The 27,946-nt window shown below is 35.2% G+C and overlaps 1 protein-coding gene across 1 annotated transcript in view; it reads right to left on the bottom strand.

The window, feature by feature from the left end:
• The window catches only part of LOC138702744 (general odorant-binding protein 69a-like), a 33,107-nt gene extending 11,294 nt beyond the window's left edge, over positions 1 to 21,813 (bottom strand). Inside the window, exons 1-4 of the mRNA XM_069830043.1 lie at positions 21,772 to 21,813; positions 14,824 to 14,890; positions 11,551 to 11,600; positions 3,320 to 3,355 (exon numbers count right to left, since the gene is read on the bottom strand). Coding sequence (XP_069686144.1) covers positions 3,320 to 3,355; positions 11,551 to 11,600; positions 14,824 to 14,863 — 126 coding nt within the window. The 5' untranslated portion in view covers positions 14,864 to 14,890; positions 21,772 to 21,813. The remainder of the gene's footprint in view (positions 1 to 3,319; positions 3,356 to 11,550; positions 11,601 to 14,823; positions 14,891 to 21,771) is intronic.
• Positions 21,814 to 27,946: the final 6,133 nt, after the last annotated feature.

Genomic DNA, 27,946 nt, shown 5'->3' with positions numbered 1-27,946 from the left:
CATATGAAGTTGAATGCAATTCTTCAAGAATTTGCTGGTAATCAGAGTAACAAATGGAGAAAAATTTTGCTGGAAATTATATAATTTGAAAATATAATTTGTGAAACGAATAGCAGTTCAGGAAAACGGTGCTATGAAAAAAAACACGCAGAATAACTCTTTTTACATGGGAAATATAGCAATGAAGAGAAACCCTCTTCTTCAAAACTTCAGTCATGTATACATAATTACTTTTGGATATAATGAATTGTCTATAACAACCATTCTTCTGCAACCCACAAATGTGTAAATGACTGAAGCCGTGAGATATGTGAAGAATAATAGTGTTCAAGTATATATACCAACCCACAGAAGTCCCAATAGTCATTAAATACTTCCATGATTACCAGTGGCGGTTCCTCGGGGGAGGGAAGGGAGGAACGTTCTCCTCACATTTTTCTTCTTTTGAAAGTAAATACCAAATAAAATATGTGCCTTGAAATTCAAGGAAGATTCGTTAATTTTTAAGTTCACAGCTATAAGAAAACCTCGGTTGATCGAGTTTTAAACGATGCGCGCTCGTGTGCTGCTAGAAAACTGTGAAAAAGATGCGAGATTGTTTCTGTAGAGGAAAGCCAATCCATTCCTCCTTTACTACAGTTAGCACACATAGACAACAGCGCACTAGCGGCCAGAGAAAGAAGCAAAGTTTTAAAGCGAGTGCATTAACGGAGGAGGAGATCCTCCTCTGAATCAGCGCATGGGCGGGAAATAGAAACCGACTGGTCGTGCAGCAAGCTCACTACCGCTGCCATCTAACGATGTTGCATTCAGCCAGACTATAACACATCTAGGAGGAGGCACAATAAAAACAGTTTTAACACAATGTTATGAAAGACACCATATAAACTTTTTTTTAAACTATAAATCAAAAATATTATTCATTGCACTTTATATAAGCTACTATTCATGGTTTGAAACTTTCGAGGATATTTGAAAGTTAAAGTCGGGTTTATATAAAACAAAGAGGAAGTAGTTCTCCGTTAGTATCGCAGATCTTTTTGGCCACTGAAATTCACTTCCATTCATTGTGTACTAGACAGGGCAACATCCAAGTTGTCAGTTTTGTACAAATATATTTGAAATTGAAAGTGGTACTCCAAACTACATAATTTTTTAACATAAAAAAATTAATTGGCCACCGGCAACTTTGAACAATAATGGTAGTATGACTGTACAAGAACTGAAATTCTTCAAAAGCATGTGATACTGAACTTGTAAAATGTACATGTGGCAACACAGACCACGTGGGTGGTTGCAGTGTTCTCGCTTTCCTAAGATTTTTTCCCATTTCCGCGGTTCCGATTACGTGTTAGTAGCTATAAGTAGTCTCTTCCAACACGTCTGATGCTGTAGTGTGCTCGAAAAATGCTGCGAGGTAAATTTCCTTGTAATTGTTAATTTGTGCAATTATTCAACAATGAATGGAAGTGAAAACATTATATATTTTGGAAAATTTAGGAAACTCAGTTTATTGCTACACGGAAGGAAAGATCAACCCCAACTCTACCTGGTCTTACATGTATGCATGTTGGCTAATTTGTAGCATGTTTCATTCAAGAAGGTATCATTTCGTCCTGTTACCTTCTTTCCCCCTCTTAAGAAATACGCAGGAGCCGCCACTGAAGATTACACAAAATGGCATCAAAAATGCTAACAAACGACGGTCGATCGATATCCATAACTCCTCATGTTGCTGAGTAAACGGCCTTCTAAAACCATCCGATTCCTTTGCCGCATCTTGTATTATTTCCTTATTGAGTGCCTTGTTCTATGGTCATTGTAAAGATCATTGACACAAAGACGAGTTTGATTACCACACGGCTATAGGCCTACATGGTTGTTGTCCTGGTCTGTTAATGTTCAGAGCTGCATTACTACTCCTTACTCGATGGAGATGTAGTCCGTGCTGACACAACTTAATAATTTCGGTACCAATTTGCTAGCTCTATTTATAATAGTAAACTACAAGATATGTCTTAAGTACAACAATGGTACAGGCCTATAGGTATTTTTTTTTTATTTATTCATTAAAGACATCAGCTCAAAGAATTTGAATGACCACAAGGGTCCTGAATACAATAAACAAGTACAGTATAACGTGATTTGAAATATTAAAGAAAAAAGAAAGTTAATTGTTGAAGGCAAATAATGTAAGTGGATTAATTGAAATAGAGATGATGATGTAATATTTGAAGAGAATCCTTGATAATATTTATAAGAATATACATTACATAATCAAAAGGCATGTGAAGTTCCTTAAGGTATGTATTAACGTTTGAAATGGCGTTTTTATGACTAAAATTTTCTTTGTAATAATATTAGCTGCAAAATCCTAGTACAGAGCATTGTATGTATAAACAGCAATAACTCAGTGAAAGAAATTTCAAAATTGAGTAATTTTTAGAAAATATATGGCATTTTGAAGAAATGGAATAATTTTTAATTAATTATTTTTTTTAAGGAATCAAAAAGTGAAACTGAAGTTTCTGATATATGGTTATGTTAGTCTACTTTCATATGTTGTCTGATAAATATCTTAAAAAGGTTGGTTAAAAAATGTAGATTTTCCTCCAAAACGTTAATACATACCTTAAGATAATTCCATGTGAATTTTGTAATTGAACCTCTACTGCCAAACAGCAAACCAGTGACAGATTATTATATAAGAGGGACGTTGTACTTTTGAGAAAGATAAGGCAGACAAGGTTTTATATATAGACTTCTTCTCAATATCAACTTCGGTGGCCTGATTTAGGTTCCTTTCGAAACAGATAGTAGGGTCAAGAACAAGAGCCCGTTTTAAGCGTCCATTAATAGCAATAATGTCTGCCCGTCTGAAAGAACCATCTGATGATACACAATGTACTTCCTAATGAATCTCCCAATTTAAAGTTTTAACGATATCGCCAAAGCATGTCGTACACGATGATGTCTAGCATTGATCAGCAGCTCGCCTTTAGGGCATTGTCCAAGCACATGTCCAAGTGTATCAAAATCACAACAGTCTGGATGACGGCAGCGGGTTGTGCTTAGATTTCTGCCATTTTCATTGCTTTTGGTTTCTCAACAGTAAACTATTAAGAAGTGACTTAAGTATGTTAATAAACTGCACTATATTAAATTTAATTGATATTTCAGTTCTCTTCTGTATACAATGTGAGAGATCTTTTTATTTAAGCTGTATTGGATACTTAATATTCTTTCTTCTCACCATGTGCAAAGAAATTTTATGAAATGAAAATAATGTATTACAAAAATCTATGTTGATTTTACTTACCAAGCCAAGTGCATCGAGAATGCATCCTATGTAGCACTGTAAGAAAGTGTCAGATTTTCAGTAAATTTGCTTACAATAGAGTAAAACAAAATGAAAATAACTACAAAGACTATTTCACTTATGTTACGTCATTCTACTTTCTAAAGATAAAGGTAAAGAATATCTCAAATATGAACAATTACAGCAGTAATTCAATATAAAAATTATCGCAATCTGAGTTTCAGCTCTTTCGTTTTGGACTTTATCATCTCTAATTTTCTCTTTTCGTTGAACAGGCTTAACTAAGATTCAGTGCGCACTGCTACATGGCGACAATGGCTTGCATTACAAATCATTTTGGCCAGGAGTCACGTCAAGATGAAATTGATTTAATAATTTAAAATGAAAAGCTACAAAACACAGACAAAAATAAAAAAGTGTGCAGTCAACTTCAAGTTTTGTGAAGTGCGTAGGTATGAATTGGGCCACATTCTGCAGAAAGGAACTAACCGACAAACAAATTCAATGTGTCAGTAATCAAATAATTCCAAGGATCCACATCGTATAATACACTTCTGTTAAAGCATTAAGTATGTAGTTATAATTACTTGTGAATTCATTACTCACGTGGGATGCATATCGCTTGAAACGACTATAGATTGAGTGCCACTGGATTAACCAATCTTCAAATAATAATACATTATGCAACGAGCCTATAATGATAGTAATTAAGACGCGAGGATGTCATAATTTTCATACGAGCGTCTTAACTACCATTATAGGCAAGTTTCATATGACTTTTTATGCTCGACCATATTTCTAACATGAAATTATTCATAAGTATTCATGTTATTCTTATGTGACTGGGGAGCGAACTGACCTTGTGCAATCTCGTAAATTGTGAGATGTGCGCAGACGCGAAAGCATTGATTTTTTCCGGGCAACGAATGTCGACGACCTTGATATAACCTAGAGAGTAAACTTGATATAACCTTGAAATTGAATTCGACATTGAAAAACGAGATGACAAATTGAATTTAATTGAATATTATTTACAATTAACGCTAATTATTATAGTAACAGAACATAACCTTCTGCGACAGTATTGGATTTCCAGCCTGCGTGACGTTTTGCTAGTTGTCTTTCGATTGCATATCCGAGAATAATCGAAAACCTGAACTTTAATGAATAGGTGTACTTTAATGACATGCATTAAAGGACTGCTACCAGGTGTATAATTACTACATTTCGGCATGGTCGAGCATAAAATACAATATATCAGGACTATCGCTGGGCAGAAACCTGAATACATTTTTGAACGTCACATTTTTGACAAGTAACGCCATCAATAAGCACAACCAGTAATTAATGAGATTCTATAGAGCAGGGCCTGGGGGCAAGCCTCCTCTCAGCGCGCTCGCGCTCACAGAGAAACCAAGTGGATAGAAACGATAAACGACGCAAAGATTCAGTGGCGTACCATTCACAATCTGTGCAAGACGTGCTTCGCCTACATATGTACATAAATACTAGCTACATTTAATTTTCTGTTCACAACAAAATGTAAATGTAGCTTACACATTGCACGCCACTGATCGATTACGTCAACGATGCGGGAATAGAAGGAGATCGCTATCTGGAGCTCGCTCAAGCTAACGTATAAATCCCCCAGGCCTGCTATAGAGCATTGGTACTTAGGCTACTAGAAATTAGAGAAGAACCAAAAGTGAGAGATTTAATAGTAGGCCTATAATTTGCCGAGAGCAGCAATGCATTTCACAGTCTTATTGAAGCTTAAAATGCGCGGATTTTTTAATTATTTAACTTATTATTATTATTATTATTATTATTATTATTATTATTATTATTATTATTATTATTATTATTATTATTATTATTATTATTATTATTATAAAGTAACAAAACTAACACATATTACTGGTATTTTGAAGCTGAAGAGCGAACTCTGCAACTCTTCTGCAAAATCATGTCAATACGAACAGGTTGTTTCATTTCACTTGTACTATGTTTTGAATTTGGAAATTTAGGAAATAAAGTATCACATACAGCTAGAAGGCACTCCTCAACAATCTCCGCATATGTAAAAATGGTTTAATTTCTGCTACGTGGTGCGATGTCTTTATATGAAACAACGAGTCAAAGTCAGGATAGGAGAAGAAATGTCAGAAGGAAGTGAAATAGGGAGAGGAGTACGACAAGGATGTCCTTTATCACCTACCCTGTTCAAAATATACTTGGAGGATTTAGTGACTGTTTTCAGAACATAGGAGGAGTGATAGTAGGAGGAAGAACAATAAAGCATACTGGGTGTTCATTTCAAAGTGTGTCATGACGTCACTGTTGTTGGGTCACCGATTTGAAGCGAGTTTCAGCTTAAATGTTAGAGAAGTTGCCTATTATTTAAGGCGTTGTTCAATCTGAACTTGAGAACGTGTACGGTATAACTGAACGTCGTAGCAACAGATGGCGGTCTGTACGGTCTGTGTGCTACCATAACCTCTTTCGAACTGTGTTTTGCGCCGGCAAATCGTACGCAGGGTATTTGTTATCATCGGTTGCGTACGGTAACATTCCACAACACAAATCAAATGCTCCGTGTCCATGTTGACCGTCGAAGTTAATGTAAACAAATACGTAAGTAATCGTCTTAACCCTCTCCCCATATCCCGACAGTACGTATTTCCAAACAGTTCACATTCCTGCCACTACTGGCGTTACCGTACGTATCGGCACGTACTCTTCAGAATGAACGCCGTACTTGCTAGCCAACTTCTCTGCCTCTTAGATTATACACCTGAGCTGCGGAAGTGTAGGAAGATTGAATTCTCTAGGCTCATCAGCTAGCCACATGAAGGCATACAGCGAGCCAAGACACATTTTGAACTGAACACCCAGTATAAGATTTGCTGTTCATACGGCGTTGCTAGCAGAAAAGGAGATGATACTAAGGGATATGCTACTGGAGCTAAATGACAGCTGTGAGCAGTATGGAATGAAGATAAATGCCAACAAGACGAAGACCATGGTCATAGGAAGAAAAGTAAAGAAAGTAAACTTGCGAATTCTAAATGAGGTAGTAGAGCAAGTGGACAGCTCCAAATACTTGGGGTGTATACCTTATTTTATTTCATAGAGTGCAGTTTCATAGAAAAGACTTTGCCGACAGACCTTCTACTGCCCACTACTAATTGGTTGTCATAAATAAAGGTCTTCCTTACTGTGACGGAAATCTTGTCTTCTCCTGTCAGTAACCAATCACAACCTTCATTCAGAAGAATTGACAGGCTCCCGTCAAATCCACGTGGAGGCAGAGTTGTCGCATCTTTTCCGAATTCCAAGGATCCCCTCAGTTTCACTGCATAATTTCGAGGGTAATCAGGATTGTGGCAACTGTGCAATGTTGGGACGAGGGGACAGGATGGAAATGTCAGAGTTGTTTGTGTAGGAAGTCATAAATCTGTAAGTGGGTGTTCAAAGGAGCCACTGAACTGCACTCCTTGAAATAAAATAGAGTATACTATAAGCAGTAACATGAGCTGCTTCCAGGAAGTCAAAAGGGGAATAGCAATGGCAAGGGAAGTTTTTAATAGAAAAAGGAGCATTTTCTGCGGACCTCTGGAAAAAGATCTAAGGAAGAGACTAGTGAAGTGCTTTGCGTAGAGTGTGGCATTGTATGGGAACAGAAACGTGGACATTACGACGAAGTGAAGAGAAGCGATTAGAAGCACTTGAAATGTGGATATAGAGAAGGATGGAGCGTGTGAAATGGACAGACAGAATAAGAAACAAAGCTGTGTTGGAAAGAGTAGGTGAAGAAAAAAAGATGCTGAAACTAATCAGGAAGAGAAAAAGAATTGGCTGGGTCACTGGTTGAGAAGAAACTGCCTACTGAAAGTTGCACTGGAAGTAATGGTGAACAGAAGAAGAGTTCGGGTCAAAAGAAGATATCAGATGATAGACGATATTAAGATATATAGATCATATGCGGAGACTATGAAAAAGGTAAAAAATACGAAAGACTGGAGAATGCTGGGTTTGCAGTGAAAGACCTGCCCTTGGGCAGAACATTATGAATAATAATAATAATAATAATAATAATAATAATAATAATAATAATAATAATAATAATAATAATAATGTTTTGTTTATTCTGACAGAATTAATGGCATTGAGGTCTTCTCTTTCACTCAACCATAGGCTGAAAAGGAAATACATGACAATATACTCGTAATATTAATACCAAAGAAAGTTATAGGTATACTTAAGGGGACACTCAACTATATTTTGTAACTTTTTTCCTATTCGACCAATCTTTTTCAAATTTGGAGAAAAAAGTTTAATATACACATGGAAAGTAACATGCAAAATCTCAGCTCATTAGATCCAATACTTTTCAAAATAAAAAATATTTCAATTTTTAATCAATCATTAATTGAAATATCACTTTTAATTATAATTTTTCTATTTTTTGGCTTTGTGCATTTGACTGTGACTTCTCAATGAATAGGGGAAGAATTCTGCATATTGATTTAGTTCTGTCACGTAAATTAGTGTAGAAATTTAATTTTTCATCTCTATGATACTTTTTCTCCAATTTTTAAGTTGAGTGTACCCTTAAGACAAAATCGAAACAGAAAGAGATACATAAGCCAGAGGATTATCGAACCTAAATACTAACGTAAACTAATGACAAATTAAATTACATGATTACTTAATAAACTAGTTACAATAATTATTGTGAAATCTAATATATACCCTGAGACACTGTGCGTTGTAAAATAAGATGTTTCACTTTGGATTTGAAAGCGTTTAAGGTCGGGCAGGTTCTAACGTCTGTAGGTAATGAATTCCAAGAACGGATAGTGTCTATTGTAAAAGACGAAGAATACGCGATAGTTATGTGGAGAGGGACTGACAATAGAGTGTCGTGTTATAACCGGGTATACAGATTATGATGTGTGGATAGATTATGAAATCGTGATGTAAGGTATTCAGGGGTCGATCAAGTAGATAGCTGCCTCATGCAAACGTTGAGTGTTTTTACTTGTCAGAAGTTGCTGAAACTTTTTTGAAAACATTTATAATCATTCCCTTATTTTCCTTTATACAGTAAGACAGTTAATAATAATAATTCTTTATTTATACTGGCAGAGTTAAGGCCATAGGGCCTTCTCTTACACTCTACCAGGTTAGAAAGTATACAAGCAGTTAAAATTTAACAAAAAGTTAAAGAACAGAATACTAACATATTACAAAAAAAAATAATAATAGCATAATAAAATCGACACTAAACAACATGAAAATAATACCATAATAGAGAAAAGAAAGTAAAATACATTTGAATATAGTGAAAGCAACTCATTTAGTACAAATGGTTAATATGGAAAACGTAAGGAAGAATATAACAAAATAGAATGTAATAAAATAATAATAAAAAAGAAAAAAAAAGAAAATTAAATAAAATTCACAATAAAAGGCTATGATAATAAATTCATTGGCTGATAAAGAGAACAAAAAGGGGAAATGAAGGAAAGAAATATATAGCCTATATTTTTACAAAACTATCGCAAAGAAAAGGGCTTATAATTGAAAGGAATCTGAATTGAAAAAGTGCAATTTTAATTTATTTTTGAAACTAGACAATATCCGACAGTCTCTGACATGTTGTGGTAGAGAGTTCCAGAGATGAGCTGCAGAGATGGTGAAAGATGAAGAGTAGAAGGATGTTCTGTGTTTAGGAATGGAGAGTGTGATATGGTGTTGTGAGCGAGTATCTATTTCGTGATATGAGGACAAATGTTGAAAACGAGAAGCTAGGTAGCTAGGGTTAGAGTTTTGAAGAATATTGAATAGTAAAGTGAGAGAGTGAATAGTTCTTCGCTCTTTGAGACGGACCCAGGACAGCATATTTAGTGAAGGTGAGATACGGTCAGATCTACGGACGTTGCAAATAAATCGAACGCATGCATTATGAACACGCTGTAGTCTGTCTGTCAGTCTAATGTTAAGGTCAGTGTAGAGAGTGTCACAGTAATCAAAATGAGGCATCAAGAGCGACTGTACTAAATTCTTCTTGAGAAGCAACGGAAGGAAATTTCGAATTCTTTTCAGTGAGTGAATTTTCATAAAAATTATTTTACATGTGTTTGTGATTTGAGTATTCCAACTTAAGTTTTTGTCCATATAAATTCCTAGATTTTTTACTCTATCACTGTAAGGGATAATAGTTTCATTCATTTTAACAGGAGATAAGTCACCTGTGTTTAATTTACTTAAAAGTCGTTGATGTCCCATTATGATTGCCTGTGATTTCTCCGAGTTCAATTTCAGTCCAAACTTTTTCGTCCATGAAATAATTGATTTCAGGTCATTGTTTACTTCATCCATTGCGTAACAGTTCGTGCGGTTTAGAATTTTAATTGCATATAAATTATGCAAGCAATTTTTATTAGACGCATTTTATGAATTTTGTTTGGATTCTAGTGTTCTCGTCCCATTCTGGAAAAAAAGTGATAATGAATGGCATTCGAGGATCTGAGATTCCTGTATAAATTGTCGTTCCTCTACTACGTAGCTAGAAAATTTATCACTAATCTCAGCTCTCAGATCCTGTCTTGGTATTTACCTATGATTGTGTTTATGACCTGTAATGTTCAGAATTTCTACTCACCAATGTCACACATGTTATAAGATATACAGGGTGTTAAAAAGTGTCCAATGTTTTAGGAGGTGGAATATAAAAATTGGAAATGTATCTTTTGAAGAGGTGGAGAAGTTCAAATATCTGGGAGCAACAGTAACAAATATAAATGATACTCGGGAGGAAATTAAACACAGAATGAATATGGGAAATGCCTGTTATTATTCGGTTGAGAAACTTTTATCATCCAGTCTGCTGTCGAAAAATCTGAAAGTTAGAATTTATAAAACAGTTATATTACCGGTTGTTCTGTATGGTTGTGAAACTTGGACTCTCACTTTGAGAGAGGAAGAGAGACTAAGGGTGTTTGAGAATAAGGTGCTTAGGAAAATATTTGGGGCTAAGAGGGATGAAGTTACAGAAGAATGGAGAAAGTTGCACAACACAGAACTGCACGCATTGTATTCTTCACCTGACATAATTAGGAACATTAAATCCAGGCGTTTGAGATAGGCAGGGCATGTAGCACGTATGGGCGAATCCAGAAATGCATATAGAGTGTTAGTTGGGAGGCTGGAGGGAAAAAGACTTTTAGGGAGGCCGAGACGTAGATGGGAAGATAATATTAAAATGGATCTGAGGGAGGTGGGATATGATGATAGAGACTGGATTAATCTTGCTCAGGATAGGGACCAATGGAGGACTTATGTGAGGGCGGCAATGAACCTCCGGGTTCCTTAAAAGCCAGTAAGTAAGTAAGTTAGTATGCATCAAAACAAGAAAATAATGTCTAATAAATATGGGTCTTACAACACATACTTTCTGAGATCTGAACACTTGTTCATGGAAGGTGCTCAATGTGACGTCCATTCATGGCAATACATTCCAATGCCTTTCGGCGTAAGGAATCACGCACTCTTTTAAATTTGTATTAATATGTTAATAAGAAAGTCCCCAGTTAATCTCTGTAGTAAAACGTATGGCCCTATTAATCTATCACCAAGAATATCTGCCCATAAGTTAATTGAGAATCGGTGCTGATGCCTTGTTTCTTCAACTGCATGGGGATTTTCATCAGCCCACACATGCTGATTATGAAAATTCACAACACCATCTCTGCTGAACCCCGCTCATATCCGCAACCAGACTTTTGTTTTTAGTATTCCTTGCGACGTATCAGTATTCCATGCCAAAAGTGTCAACTACGGTATGATTATCTGGTAGTCTGGTGTATTGTGGGGCAGAAAAATGCATTGCCATGAATGGACGTCAGATTGAGCACCTCCTATGAAGAAATGTTCAGATCTCAGAAAGTATATGTCGTAGGACCCATGTTTATTAGACATTATTTTCTTGTTTTGATGCATACTATCACCTCCTAAAATATTGGATACTTTTAACACCCTGTATATGCCTAAGATATACTATAACCCAATACATTTGAGTCAGTACTAGAACTAGGAATAATAAAGGTTACATTATACAGAAATATTAATACAATCTTTAGAAAGAGATTCATTTTTATTCATACGAAAGAAATTAAATGCATGCACCATGTACTATAAACACTTCTCTAATTTGTTGGACTTACTTCAGCTTCTGGTGTAGTTGGTTGTGTCCTCTTCTCAACAAAGCGAATATCTGAAAGCATACCCAATTAATAGCATTATCATTATCTTCCTCTTATAATGTATTCATATATTTTAACACTGGAACTGCCGGAACTAATTATGTGCTTAGAAACGCCGATGCGGTCATTTTGACCGCTTCTATTAATATATACATAGTACAGCGCTAAATAACAAAATAAACAACACTCAATAATACTTCAATGTTCCTCTTATATATGGGTATATATAATATATTACTTTACTCAATAAAATATACTTTAGACCTACTGTTTCTCTTACTCCTCTGGCAACAGAAATCATGCTTCTTACGTTAGATCAAAACACAGGAATTGAATAATCTCCAGGCCTGTTCCTACCCATTGTCTCACTGAAGAAGAGAGAGGACGACAGGTGGCCTGAGTGACATTGTGAATCCGACGCTGACAGATGGGTCATCCAGCCTCAGCCTCTTGTAGAGCCAGGTGAAACGGTCAAAATGACCACTCGGCTATTCTAATGTTAAGATTATCTTTATAGTATTGTAATATAGGCTACAGAGTTAGTTAAATGTCCGGGACCACCTAAATAACTTTTGAAACATGTAGTTTGGTGACATGAGACTTGGTGTCTGGGGATAGCTGGATACTTACTTACTTATGGCTTATAAGGAACCCGGAGGTTCACTACCGCCCTCACATAAGCCCGCCATCCGTCCCCATCCTGACCAAGATTAATCCATTCCCTACCATCATATCCGACCTCCCTCAAATCCATTTTAATATTACCCTCCCATCTACGTCTCTGCCTCCCCAAAGGTCTTATTCCCTCCGGCCTCCCAACTAACACTCTATATGCATTTCTGGATTCGCCCATAGCCGTATACTAAGAACTCAATATTGATATTATCAAATTTTTTCTACTTCCGGTTTAACCAGAAGTAACTCCAACTTTCTTATTTTAAATGGAATACCCAATATATTTTTATATTTTCGAATAATTCTTATTAAGAGCTTTTCAAAAAGTACTCACGTTACATACTTCTGTACAAATGTATTGTTGATAAATTAAGAAAACCTAAAAATGTAAGTCTAACGAATAATACGAGTAAAACTCTTCTTTTGTTTACTGTAATTTGACTGTCCTTTGTTTATATCTATGGAATACGAGTATAACGCTTCTTTTGTTTGCTGTAATTTGACAGTCCTTTGTTTATATCCATGGCATACGAGTAAAACGCTTCTTTTGTTTGCTGTAGTTTGACTGTCCTTTGTTTATATCTCTGGCATACGAGTAAAACGCTTCTTTTGTTTGCTGTAACTTAACAGTCCTTTGTTTATATCCATGGCATACGAGTAAAACTCTTCTTTTTTTTGCTGTAATTTGACTGTCCTTTGTTTATATCCACGGCATACGAGTAAAACGCTTCTTTTGTTTGCTGTAATTTGACAGTCCTTTGTTTATATCCATGTAATCCGAGTAAAACGCTTCTTTTGTTTGCTGTAATTTGACTGTCCTTTATTTATATCCATGGAATACGAGTAAAACGCTTCTTTTGTTTGCTGTAATTGGACTGTCCTTTGTTTATATTCATGGCATACGAGTAAAACGCTTTTGTTTACTGTGATACCGGGCTGCCTGGATCTAAGACCAGCGCGTTTGAACTGGAGATACAAACGCAGAGTATGTGGGAGGACAGACTGAATGCACTCGGAATATTATCAATGAAATATAGGTGACGGAAATTCTTGATTTCATGGAACTACTATCATTGATAGTTTCTGTGGGATTCCAGTTCAAATAAGTAAGCTAAACTTATGTTATAGTTTGTTTTTATTTAATACCGTTTTGTAACATTTAAGTATCACATCTAAATTCCGTCAGCCGCCACTGAACACTCATTTATTTACTGGCTTTTAAGGAACCCGGAGGTTCATTGCCGCCCTCACATAAGCCCGCCATTGGTCCCTATCCTGACCAAGATTAATCCAGTCTCTACCATCATATCCCACCTCCCTCAAATCCATTTTAATATTATCCTCCCATCTACGTCTCGGCCTCCCCAAAGGTCTTTTCCCCTCTGGCCTCCCAATTAACACTCTATATGCATTTCTGGAACTGCTGATTTTATTCTTTTATGTACAAAGAATCCCGTTCCTAATTGGTGATTAATGTTTCCTTCCCCATAATACAAGTAATCGCCTATTTGTGATATGCCATTCCCATCTAACTTAACCTCTTGTACTCCCACGAAGTCTATTCTATATCTAGGGAGTTCTTTTGCTACTAATGTTACCCCTCCTGTTCTATAAAGACTAGTTACGTTCCATGTACCTAATCTTGTAACCTTATTCCTTTTCTGTGGTCGTGCCGGAGAATCAGTCCCATTCCGAGGCTTATTGTTAGGTTTCGTAACAAGCTGCTTTTTACGGTGATGGGTTATTAGCCCTTCGCCCAACCCCCAAGCTGGAGGACCACCCCTTATCGGCTGTCCACGACTGCTTATTCAATATATTCGCAGCTACCCTCCATATCTGGAGGCCGTCTCCTCTATCCGCAACCTGAGGACGCGCCATGCCGTGGTGATAGGGACCCACAATACATGGTCACTGAACACTACTGATAGTATTTCGTACTTATTCGTACAAATTTGACTGAAATAGGAAATTATGCAGTTCATCTTAGTTTAACAATTTAGGGATCATATTTTGTTATTTAATTTCATTTTGTTGAGGCTTTGGCCAATAAGCAGAGTACGGCCCCATTCAATCCAAAACCTATATTTTGTTATGTTTATTTATACACGCTTTGGTCACATCGCATGTTTACGATCTGTGAGTATACCAGTATTCCATTTCTACCATTGTAGATGTAACTCATTACAGATTTTGATTGTTGTTTGTTATATTGGTGATTGAGACGTGATGAAACATGACATGTAAATGTCCAATCCGACATTAGCCTTTGTGACTGAGGAAAGCTATGAAAAACCCCAGTCAGATTGGTCGGCCACGGGGTTTGAACCCTGGGCCTTCCGAATGCGAGTCTCAAACGCTATCGTCTGAGTAAATTCGCTCAGTCTTGTGCTTACAAATGAAGATACCAACATCTGACTCAAAAATTACTTTTTCCGGCTTTTAAATATAGGTCCCATTTTTAGATAGGCTATAGTTTCTGAATATCTATTAGACAATTTCATGATTAAAAATTAAATAAAAACAGTATTCTTATGTAAATATGAAATGAGTGACTATTACCTTCTTCCTTTGTGTTCTCCTCAGCCATACACGTCATCATTATATCACTTTTTTCAGCTTCTTCACCCTATTAAAATGAAAATAATTCCATTAGTAGCCTATATTTTTTTACGCCTTTGCTTCATTGTCACAAATACTCGAGGGAAATTCCATGGTGTCGGACGTAAAATTCAGAAGATTTTTGTATATTTAATAATGTCTTTGGAAATCAAGTAATCTTCTCGCATGGCCTGAAAATATCAACCCTGAATTTGAGTGAAGTAATTTTTATATTTAAGTTAAGACAAGTTACAATTGGAGCGTCATTCCAACCCTATTTACTGCTTCACATTCTTCCAAAAATTAAATTTCTTTTAGTGTCGGACGTAAAATTGTTGGTGTTGAATGTAAAATGCCTGAAATATGTTGACATCAGATATGTATGATTTTTGTTACTCATTTTTTTTATTTGTTTATTTACTTATTTAAACAAGAACTGCGTATTTTTAGTTCTGTGTTGTTATTAAATTACACTTTAATGCAATTTAATTATTGTATTTACTTACATTGGCCATGCAACAGCTTTATAAAATAAATCTATTCTCAGTTTCATTTTACTAACGATAATAAACAAATGAGTCAGTTTTTACAAATAGACTAACATATCACATCATGTACACATATTATAAATAACAAATACATATGGAAGAGTGAACTTACATTAGTTAATTAGAAAGAAAAAAAGAAAGTTACTTAGTTATCAAGGAATTACAATAATCAAAGTGTGGCATTACAAGCGTCTGAATACTATTCTTTTTAAGAATAAGTGGTAGAAATTCTTTCATATGAAACAAGGAGTGAAGTAGAGAAAATATTTTTTTGCATGTGTGTGTTACCTGAGTGTTCCAATTTTAGATCGCTATCTATAAAAATGCTAAGGTTTGTAACTGTTTCACTGTATTTAACAATAATCCCATTCAATTTAAAATAATGGAGATAATTATTACAGTTGTCTGAACACTATTTATTGATGAAATAATAAAATAAATAAAATTGGTTAGAAACCATACATGTTTCGGGGACTACACCGTAATCGTGGTACAACCACTGATGATGGGGGATGGGGGATGGTTTCTAATCAATTTTATTTATTTTATTATTTCATCAATAAATAGTGTTCAGACAACTGTAATAATTATCTCCATTATTTTAAATCTTAACTTGTGAACACTGTTGTATTTCGACCTTCTAAGTATTTAATCCCATTCAATATTATGTCTGGAATAGTACTACTATTAAGACTGCTTCTCTGGATTTGACCTTAATCCAAATTTGTGTGCCCACAGTGAAATCGAATTCAAGTCTTCGTTTATTATTGTATTTATTATGTATGCTAACGACTTGCACATTTATTTGCATTTTCATCCTGGTGACAATATTAGGGGAGAGTCGGGTAGTATCGGACATCGGGTAGTATCGGACAGTGCGTTTCTTTCATATACCACCATATGGTAGTACCTGAATGACATGGTTATGTTTCTCTATGCGACATCACAGAAACGTAACCATGTCAATCAGGTACTATCATCGTGTGGTAGATGAAAGAAACTCACTGTCCGATATTACCCGATGTCCGATACTGCCCGTCCCTCCCCTAAGTTTGTTCGCACAGCAGTTCCAAACTGGTTTGAACAGTTCCGGTCATGCGCACATGAATTCTACTGTTCGCACAGCGCAAACTTCAAACTCAAACTGTTTCTGACCAATAGTCACGCGTTCATACAGCACGTCAAACTGTTACAAATAGAATCCTGACAGTCGGAATTGATTTGCGAATTAAGTGCACCAATCTCAAATCATAGATGACGCATGCGCATTAAGATAATTTTGCCATTGTTTCCTGCATGTTATTTACATCATAACCTATATGAATCGATACGATCAATGAATCGATTACGATCAATGAATCGATTACGATCAATGAATCGATTGACAAGTTAAATTGTGACCTAGCCACTGTCTCCACTTGGGCGGCCAATTTCGGACTCGCACTTAATCCAAGTAAGACTCAAGCCATAATTATTGGACATAAGCGTTTAGTTAACTCCCTTAATAACAGTAATCTTTCAGTTGTTACTCTTAACAACACGCTAATCCCTTATTCATCTGTCGTAAAAAATCTTGGCTTCTTTTTTGATAATAATCTAAGTTGGAATTTTCAAGTTAAAGAAACGATAAAAAAAATCTGTTCCTCCATTCACTGTTTGAGTCGCTTGAGAAACTTCTTGCCCCAGCAACTAAAACTTACCCTAGTGCAAACCCTAGTAACGCCGCACTTCGATTATTGTGACGTTTTGTTAAGTGACCTAAGTTCTGAATTGTCAGTCAAGTTACAGCGAGCTCAGAATATGTGCGTCAGATACGTGTGCAACATCCGACGGTATGATCACATATCACCGTCCTTCGCAAGTCTCTCGTGGCTCCGACTTAAAGAACGTAGAACTTTACACTCTTTGTCTTTACTCTTTCGAATTCTGCACACTTCAACACCAAATTACCTTTCGTCTCGTTTCTCTTATCTATACTCTAACCACGACGTAAATACCAGATCACTTATCTGTGGCACGCTAAGTATACCTCTTCATAGAACATCTTGTTATTCATCATCTTTTACAATATCCACCTCGCGTCAATGGAATTCCTTGTCACAAAGTATTAGGGGCTGCAAGACAATAAACACCTTTAAGAACAGCTTAAAAGATAACCTTATTAGCATTTCACTCCAATCATACTGATTTAAGCTATCACTGACTACATTGTTACTTTTTTCTTTAGACAGCATCCTGATTGTGCTGTATTTTAATTGTCTCGTAATAATCTCTTTCTATTATCTAATATTATTTGAAATATATTAACATTCTATGTATTTTAGTTTAATTCTGCTACACAGTTTATTTCAGTGTTTAATTAATAGTTCATAGTATTTTGTTGTTTAATTTGTAAATAACTTTTGTATACATGTAACTCTCATCTCAATCAAATTGTTGGATTCTTTGTAAGTTCATGCATATGTATATACACTTTTTGCTGGTTGAGTGGAAGAGAAGGCCTTACGGCCTTAACTCTGCCAGCTAAAATAAATCATTATTATTATTATTATATGAGTATGCCCTAAATCAGACGTCTCAATAGGGCTTTCTCGGAGCACTTCCTCCTCTCTATCTATTTTTTATGTAAGAGTGGAACAAGATGCAGGAGCAGTTCGTGTATCTCCGGATGACGTCATTGATCGCGTCGTTTGAATAGATATCTGCAACCGCTACGATGTTGTCTCCATCTCCGAAGAAAGAATGTCCTTATTACCGCAAATGTATGAAGAAATAAAAGCTTTCATAGGGAAAGTGGGAATCGCAAGTTTCAGTGGGTAACTGTTACCATTTCATTAATCTAAAATTGTTACCTAATTTGAATCAAGACCAGTGTAACAAATATAATGATGTACTGAAGGACTTGAGAAAAGAATTTGAGATCAGATTTAAGATTTGAATAATTCTAATTTAAAATAATTGTGAATTTCTAAGATGTTTTGTTTATTGTTAATTATTGAGAACATTACGAAACATATTATTTAACTATTATTATAATTAATATATAAATATTGACGTATCGTAAGAACACGTACCTTAACAATCAACAAGTTTAATTGTAATATTATTTAATTGAATTTTATTTTATTAAATATAGTATAAACTTAAAACAAAGAGAGATACCAAAAACCATTTATTAGAAATGAAGTATTGTTGTCGTCTAGGCAACTGTCCGAAGACAAGTCTGAACCTCACAAGTGATACTAACAAGGCACCACTTATGAGACAACTAGGCCAGGAGATAATGGGGTAGGGTAGCCAGTTCCTTGTGCTTAAATAATTACGTAACATGTATGGTTCTTCAGATGTCTTCTTTTTACTCATTAATACATAACTAAACATAAATTTATTATTATTATTATTATTATTATTATTATTATTATTATTATTATTACTACTACTACTACTACTACTACTACTACTACTACTACCGCAAACTACTTACGAAATTGTATTCCTTCCGAAAACAACCGTCTATTGTGACAGTACAACTCAAAAGTGCAGCTTTGTGGAATTTCTCCCCTGACATTACAACTTAGCTCACTCATGCGTGTGACATGAATCAACGATCGGCTATCTTCGGGTATTGCGCTTATCTCTTCACTGACTACGCTATCAACATTTTCTCTCTGTAACAACTTTTATGCGTTGGCCTTGAGACCCCTGCCCTAAATAAACAATCAATTGTATTTTAGTACTGTTGTCTTCGTATAATTGCCATTTTTCAGGAAAGTAATACTATATATAAGAGTGCGTACTATTCTAAAGTTTTACCGCTTAAGTTATAAGCGTACTATTATTTTCTATTCAATACATGTAACATTTAATTCTCTGGATACTCCACGTCAAGCTATTTTTATTTAATTTATAAAACCAATATATAGCACAGACGAAGTTAATGTTACACAAATTAAGCTTTCAGGAATAACTCCCTGTAAAGTTAATTTGAATTATTTCGAGGGAAAAATTGTTCCGGGGCCGGGTATCGAACCCGGGACCTTTGGTTAAACGTACCAACTCTCTCCCACTGAGCTACCCGGGAACTCTACCCGACACCGATCCAATTTTGGTGCATAAAAAAGATGTATTGCACCAATGATGAAATAACGGCATATAAGTTATGTACTTAGGCATATGCGGTATTATTCTGAAGTCGTTTCCAGATTAATTGTAGCAAAATTATTTTCCAAAAGTGTTTTGAAATAGAAGTTAGGCTAATTTAGGCCTGTAATTGTTCTTTCAGATGTCTGATTCAAACATTTATAGTGATAACGATATAGAATATATACCAGTGGGGATGAGTTAGATTTGCTGGAATTATTTGAGGAAAGAGACAGGCCCTAAAATGAAACTTATTTTCAACATATCCCTAGGTGCAATAACAACGAATTTATATTTTCGTGTAACCCGCCATGTAGCAGAGAATCTCTCTCAACAATATGAAGTATCACAATATTTCAATTAATTTATTCTGCTGTCGTAAGTTCAAACACTTATCTAAACGGCAGTGGTTCCAACCAGTTTGAAAATGCGTTCGTACAGCTCAAATCACGGATGGTTTGAAATTAGTTTTCAAACCGATCATGCGCAATAGGTGAAGTTTGAACAGTTTGCAAACAGTTCTCGAACCATCACAAACTTGCTGTACGAACAAACCTTTGTAGTATCTGCACTGCTATATCATTTCAGTCACGTCATTAAGAACAATGTTGTAAATACCTAGGAGTGTATTTAAACTCCAAACTTTCTTGGGGAGAGCATGCTGATAGTGTTACGGGTAAAGCATGGAGGGCACTTCACTTTATTATGGGAATCTTGAGAAAGGCTAGCCCCAAATCGAGGGAAATAGCATATCTAACGCTAGTGCGACCGTTAATGGAATACGGAACTACATGTTGGGATCCCTATAGAATACATAAAATAAATTCCTTAGAAAGAATCCAGTATAGGGCAGCTAAATTTGTTACAGATAAAAGAGAAGATGGAAACGATACGATAAAAGAACTTAAATGGGAAACTTTGGAAAACAGACGTAGGAAAACTAGAATAACATCATTGTATAGAGCACATCTAGGTCAGAAAGCATGGGTAGACATAACGGCTCGGTTAGAAAAGCCAACGTACTATGGTAGGAATGATCATGATTTTAAAATCAAATGTAGGAAACAGAAAACGGATGTAGGTAAATTCTCATTTTTAAATAGAACTACAATTAATGATTGGAATGACCTACCTGCAGCGGTCTTTGAGGGCTGTCCTTCCTTAAGGAGATTCAAGAATAACTTGAAAAGTTGTGTATAAAGTGCAAATTAAAATTAAGGTGACATTTAACATTTAATTTTTTAAGGTGACGTGTATTTATTTAGCCTGACGAGTTACTCCATTGGTTTGAATGGTAAATTATTTAAAAATAGCATGTAAGAGGATCTTAGACTAGAAATGTTTAGCTTAAATGTAGTTCTGTTTATAAGTATGCATAAGTGTGTAATTATTTGTCTTATTTGAACTGTTGTATCAGTGAAGCGAGGTGAGTCAGTGAAGTTATGGTTTTACAGTGCAGTGAATAGTTCCGATCAGTGATAATTTATAGCGGCAATGAAATGTGTTCTATAGTGTCAATGAAATGTGTCCTAAAGTGTCGGTGAAATGCGTCGTAGTGCCACTACAGTGAGTGAGATGAAAGTAAAGTGAAAGACTATTGAAACTTATGTAGGGCCTATACATATGTAGGTTGTATTGTAAAATTAGGTTATTTTATGTTTTATTATTAGTTGTAATTATTGTGTTAAATTGTAATGTGTATTCTTATTGTATTGTGTATATAATTGTATTGTGTATTGCATAATTGTATTGTGTATTGTAATTTTATTGTGTATTGTTTATATTGTGTATACCACTGCCACCGGGTGCTTGCCCACTTGCAGTGTAAATACATACATACATACATACATACATACATACATACATACATACATACATACATACATACATACATGCATGCATGCATGCATACATACATACATACATACATACATACATACATACATACATACATACATACATACATACATACATACATACATACATACATACATACATATGGAGTGATGAGTAGGGTAAATATAGCAGAAGGCAAGAAGAAAATAATAAAGGGGTGTTTGGGAAAAGATGGAGAAGGTGCTAGAGAAATAATTGTACAATTTTGAAAGGAATAGATTAGGGGTACGTATTGGAAAAATTTCGTCAATTTTGCTCTTCATAAGAATACTATACTAACAACAGGTAACAAAATATTTTAAACTTACCAATAATGGAAACCTACCAGTGATATATGAGTGACGACAGCCAGAGTTGATAGGAACGAAAGAAGCTTCATCTTGTAATAATATGATGATCGACAAATTCTTGTCAAATTTATACCATATTTCAATAAGGTGAATTACAAACGCTTCCTCTCGCCACGTCATTGTATTTCAAGCTTGAATTTCTTCATGTGAGTTCATAATCATAATTTTATTTCCGTTGTGATATATAAATCGATGCCTTCCGCTCTAGTTTATTATACTTCTGACACAGAAATTCAATTACTGGTCTATAATACAGGTGCACAGGATATATCTCATTGATATTCACACATTTATAATACATGGTCATTTTACGGCAATTTTTGTCAAAAAACGTAACAGTTATAGTTGACGGAAAGACACCTAACGATATCCGGATGTAGTCATAAAGGTACGTTTTCCTCGGTGCGACTATTGCGATGATCGTTCAACGATTATTGTTGAATGATGAAACGTTGAACAATAATCGTTGGTTACCATTTTGCTCGGAGCGTCTACGATTTATTGATTTTTCACTAGTCGCGTGTTTTCATTCCCAATTGCATCGTTCTAGAGCATCCGTGGCGCGAAAATGTGATCGTGCGCCTAGCCACTGTGTAACCTGCAACGTCCATAACTCCTATGGAGGGAGGCGGACACCCGAAGGGGAAGTGAAGCAACTGTCTGACTTATTAACGGATTTTCATTTTCCTTAGTCAAGCACTCAAATATAATTTTATACAGTACAAGGCTACAAACTAATGTTTAGTACGTGTAACGAAGAAAGAAATGAATAAGAAAACATAGGACACATTATCACAACCTAAAATTAACTGTCTTCAGAATGTCTCTGCGACAGAGTTTCAGAATCAGGAATTATGTCACTTACTGCCAGTCGTAGTTGATCACGAAGGTATTTGTCTGTCAGTCGTGATCTAAATTTGGTTTTTACTATTTTCATTGTTGAAAATCATTTTTCACAAACGTAAGTTACAGCGAACATGGCTTCAACAGAGCAAACGAATGAACGAAGCTTCGGATATTTATTTTTTGGCAAAGATTTGAAACGTTTAACATTTTTCAAGTCCTTACATCTAACTTTTATTTAACATTACGTTGTAAATCTGTGAGTTTAAATTGGAGATCTAACCGTATTATTCGTACATCTGCTGAAAAATGATCGACGTACAGAGGTAATAATAATAATACGAGTAATAATAATAATAATAATAATAATAATAATAATAATAATAATAATAATAATAATAACAATAACACTTAACCTTTTAATGTTTCATGAGTAACATGTAGTATAATGCCGTTTTATGTTATACAACCGTTTTCCTCGTAATACTTGTGAACAAATCATACATTTCATATTCTCATCATACTGGCAGCAAAAAAATGCGTCCTCCCATCCTACTTAAAACTTTCGTTTTTGTAGAGGTATATGGTTTCGAAAGAGACATTGCGACGATACGCCACTCGCAGGTCAGAGACAAATACAAATGGAACGGTGTTTGACTCCAGTGAGTGAGAGGGTGGGGGTTGGAGAAGGTAGGAAGCAAGAGAAATGCATAGTTATCATTGCGAGCCACAATGTGCTCGTGAGTCACATTTTCGCCACGGCTGTTCTAAAGGAAGATTGTGTTTAACAGAATGAGTTTAATAAGTAGACGTAAAAGATTACTTAAGTGCCTTTGATTGAGGAGATGGAAGACGACGAAATATTTCTCCATACGTATGGGATGAAAAGAGCCAAAAAACACCGTCTGCTTCAGCTCAATAATGAAGAGAGATTGCATAAAAAATTTAAATAACTTAATTAATAACTTAATTTTCCAACTTTATTGACAAACTCAGCCCATATATTGTCCTTGACCCTTTGTAGGACGCATGTGACAGCTGCCACAGTGAGGGATGATCGCCACTTCCTCGAGAAGAATTTCATCATCAGCATCAGAAAACGAAGGAGCCATGATACACGTCTTTCTCACAATAGGCTAAACGTTAGCGACTGACGATTATATTCAACCTTTTCCTGAATGACTATTCAAGACGTACGATCGTCGTTAAAGACGATCATCGTTGAACGATCATCGCAATAGTCGCACCGAGGAAAACGTACCTTTAATAGCGCTCCTGCGATAGCACATGGCAAAGCGAAGGTTTATATACGTGAACCATAAGTGATTGTATTAATTTCCGGTGTTTATTTTTTGAGTTATTTCAAACAAAAACCTTTTAATACTATTTTGCTTTTTCTGTTTCCTTTTCGAGATAAAAATTGTTTTATATGAAATATTTCAGGGCATGTTTTGAAAAAGCCATTGATTTAATTTCCAATATACTAAGTCAATTTAAGAGAGTAGTGTATTATGACAATAAATGATTGAAAGAAGTTTAGTTTTGTCCTTTAAATGTGCAGAAATTTCATGCAAACAAATGTAAATTTTCGTTCTGAAAAGGAATTTTAAAATATTACATTTCCTCGGATCGAATTTCTGCACATTTAAAGGACAAAACTAAAATTATTTCAATAATTTATTATCATAATACACTGCTCTCTTAAATTGACTGAGCATATCGGGAATTAAATCAAAACACGCTACAAATTTTTTTAAATAAAACAATTGAGGAGCGTTTTTGCAAAAGTCGATAGATGCAGAAATCGAGATTTTACAGAAATTACACTAAGTGACAGGATCTATCGAGTTTTGAAAAAAACCTTGAAGATTTGGTAGTCTCTACATACGGTATGAATCAAGTTTTAGTAAATCTGATTTCATAGATCGATTCCGGAGGTAGAAAACATACGATATCCATATGTAATTCACTATCTAAAATTTCTGCATCTATCGACTTTTGCAAAAACGCTCCTCAATTTTTATCTCGGAAAGGAAGCAAAAGACGAGCAAAATTGTATTAAACTTTTTTGTTTGAAGTATTTCAAAGAATAACCCCCTGAAACTAAAGACATTACTTACGGTTTACCCTATATATCCCCTAACTTGGTTTCGATCTACTATAACGATGATTATATTGAAAAATATGATGAACAGTGGCGTATCTAGGGTGGAATAACTTGGGCACGTGACCTGGATGCAGGGTTGGGTCTTTACGCGTAAAAAAAGTTATTTACATTACAGTAAAATACGCGTAAATAATGCGCAATTAACGTAATAAATGTAAAAAGTGTAAAATACCTCCAAGAACTTATATTTTAGTCTTCCTTTGTTCAGTTTGTGATGAAAATTTACCGTTTGAATTCCCAACAAACCTAACTTATAACTCGAGACTATCAATTAATGTTAAAAAAATGGAGACCTTAAGAACATTCTGCAATTCATACCGGATGAAGAGAAAGGTTTCTACACAGAACTGTACACATGGCCTACGACCAACAAACATAGTAATGTCGGTGGAAGCGAAGATTGATAAAATAAGTTCATTATGTTCTGATATACAAAAAGTCTATTCAGCCATGCTTGCCAACTCTTTAATGATTAGTTATTAACTACAGAAAATTTAGGAAATTTTACATTTAATGAGTTATTGTGTTCAAATCATATTTACCTCTAAGTGTTATACTATAAAAAGACCTTCACCACTAAAATAGTTTATTTTTAAAACCTCACACATGACAAGAACAAAACTTTTGGGAAATCAATAAAAACAGTTTAGTTTAATTTTATTTTAATTCGCAAAATGTATTTCACAAGTGATATTAGTTGCTAAATGTTAGGCTTATTCTCAATTAGTTGTGTTTGATAATATATATATATATATATATATATATATATATATATAAAGTCTTCCAAAAAATGTTATGGGGTTTTTCCAACAAACAACGTGGAAGTAAGAAAGGCATTGCTATTTTTCTAAGTATTAGAGTGAATGAAAGTAAGTAAGAACAAATGTTATAATCTATATAAAAACTACTGTATAAAATTACAAAAAATTTTTTTCTGCTGCAACAGACATTTTTCTTACCAGGACTTAAAAGGAATGAAGTAATTGATGTTTAGATTGTCAAAATCAATAAATGTCAGTTTATTACTCCGTGTATAAAACAGTTTTCTACATTACGTATTTTACATGTAAATTACACTAAAGTACGTACAGATAATTTACTCGCCCAATCCTGCTTGGATGTCAAAGTGTTGTAGCGTCAGGCGGAGCGGAAAGTTCGAAAGAGATAGTGTGCCTTGAAGAAAATTAATTTTTGAGAAAACCGAAAGGAACTTAATTTGAGGAAAGTCGTAATAAAAAAAAAACAAACATTGGTTGTGATTCTCAATGGCTGTCGTGAGTAGCGTGGTGAATTTTTATTAAATTTAAAATTCTGCCAGTAATTAATATACAGGGACATCATTTTATTTTTACTTGCATTTTTATTGTACCTGCATTTCTGAATGTACTTCACTCCCACCCCTCCACTAATGTCCTTGCTCCCGTCAGACACACAAACTTACGGCCGCTGTTGCATTCGAAGTCTTCAACAGTGAAGTAAACACTGCAGTGTATAATGTGTTTCAGAAATATGGTTGCGTTTTCTATGGAAGAAAGAACCTATATTAATAATATCGTACTAAAAAATTATATTGAAGAAACGATAAATTCAATTTCAGAGAATATTGTGACAGCTACACCGGGGTTCGAACGCGTGTCCGTTGGTCGCTTAGGTGTGGCGGCGAGGGGAGCGTCTGGATGCTGAGAGGGTAGAGGGGCGGTGTACTACTGCGACGCGCGAAGGGAGGTTGCGCGCGCATCTGGTGCTTGCCGAGAATGGAATGAAGCAAACTGCTACGTGCGGAGTGAAGGGGGGACAGACCCTCCCGAATCGTCCAGAAGTCCGTCGAAGTGGAAATTCGGATTATTCGAGAGTGGAATCTTTGGCGAACTCTCCAGAAACTATAGTTTGGTTATAAAAGAGAAGACGCAAGTGAACGTCAGTCAGTCAGTAAGCCAGTCTTGTGTAGCAGTGAAGCCAGCTTCGAGACCAGAGTGCGACTTGAGTTGTGTCCATAACTGTGGAGCCTGAAGCCCGGAGTTCGAGTGCAGTGAACCGCAGTTGGGGGACCTGAGTTCGAAGTTCAGCGAATCGTCTCTGAAGGTCTGGGGTTCGAGATTCTGTGAACGCGAGTGACTGAGCTAGAAGAACTAGCCAAGACAAACGAGCTGTGAACTGAGAACTGACAGTTCTGTGTTGTAAATAGTGCTTTGTGAATATTAGTTAAGATTAACAGTTCATTGTTGTTCGTAATAGTCCAAGTAAATTGTCATTGTCGTCAGTGGAGTGCAATAACGAAAACTGTGTTACTGTGTGGAGAGAAAATCCCATTGTTGACGGGAGTAAAATTAAATTGTAGAAAGTGAAGAGTTATTGTTGAGATAATAAAATGATACTGTTGTTCAGTATAAAACGTTACAATATGCTTTAAAATGTTTTTAATAATATGCGTAAAGAATTGAAGCCTGCATTGTAATGAACGGCAACCATTTTCAGCAACTTGTTTAAAAATTCAGATTAGCTTATTTTGAATTGAGATGGCTAGAAGCAAAGGAATGCTAGTGACATTTGTAATAACATGAGTTAAGTGCATCCAGTGTAAGCTAAAGTATCTACAACTTTAGTGGCAAAGGGATATTTTAATCGCATCACACATTAAAATTTAAATAAAAATTTCACCGATTTTACGAAAGCTTAAATATGTAAACCCCATTTTCTCAAAAGTAACTTAAGTGCACTTACAGCCCTTTACTTATGACCCACTCAATTTAAATGCACTCTCTATATTGTATGTTAACATCAATAATTAATATGCTAAATAAAGTAGACATTACATAACGAACATAGCCGCCTAAAAAGTGAGTTTTTGAAAAAAAATGTTACTACTCTACTGTATTTTGATAAATTCCGTAAAAGTGATGATCAAACTGAAAATCGTAATATCGTATTTCCCTACAACATAAATGGATACACTACTTTTCTCTCCTCCTATACCTAGTAAAATGATTTGTTTACATATTGCACTAGTAACATCAAACTCCTGTAATGGAAGGGGGCAACAGTGTTTCCGAGTATAGCCAGGTTAATGTTAAAAATGTTGGTAAAAATAAAGTAATGTCCCTATATATTATATTTTTTTCAATATGCATTAAATTTAATAA

This window comes from Periplaneta americana, chromosome 7 (genome assembly GCF_040183065.1).
Source record: "Periplaneta americana isolate PAMFEO1 chromosome 7, P.americana_PAMFEO1_priV1, whole genome shotgun sequence".
Taxonomy (NCBI): domain Eukaryota; kingdom Metazoa; phylum Arthropoda; class Insecta; order Blattodea; family Blattidae; genus Periplaneta; species Periplaneta americana.
This window is presented reverse-complemented; position numbering and strand designations above follow the sequence as displayed.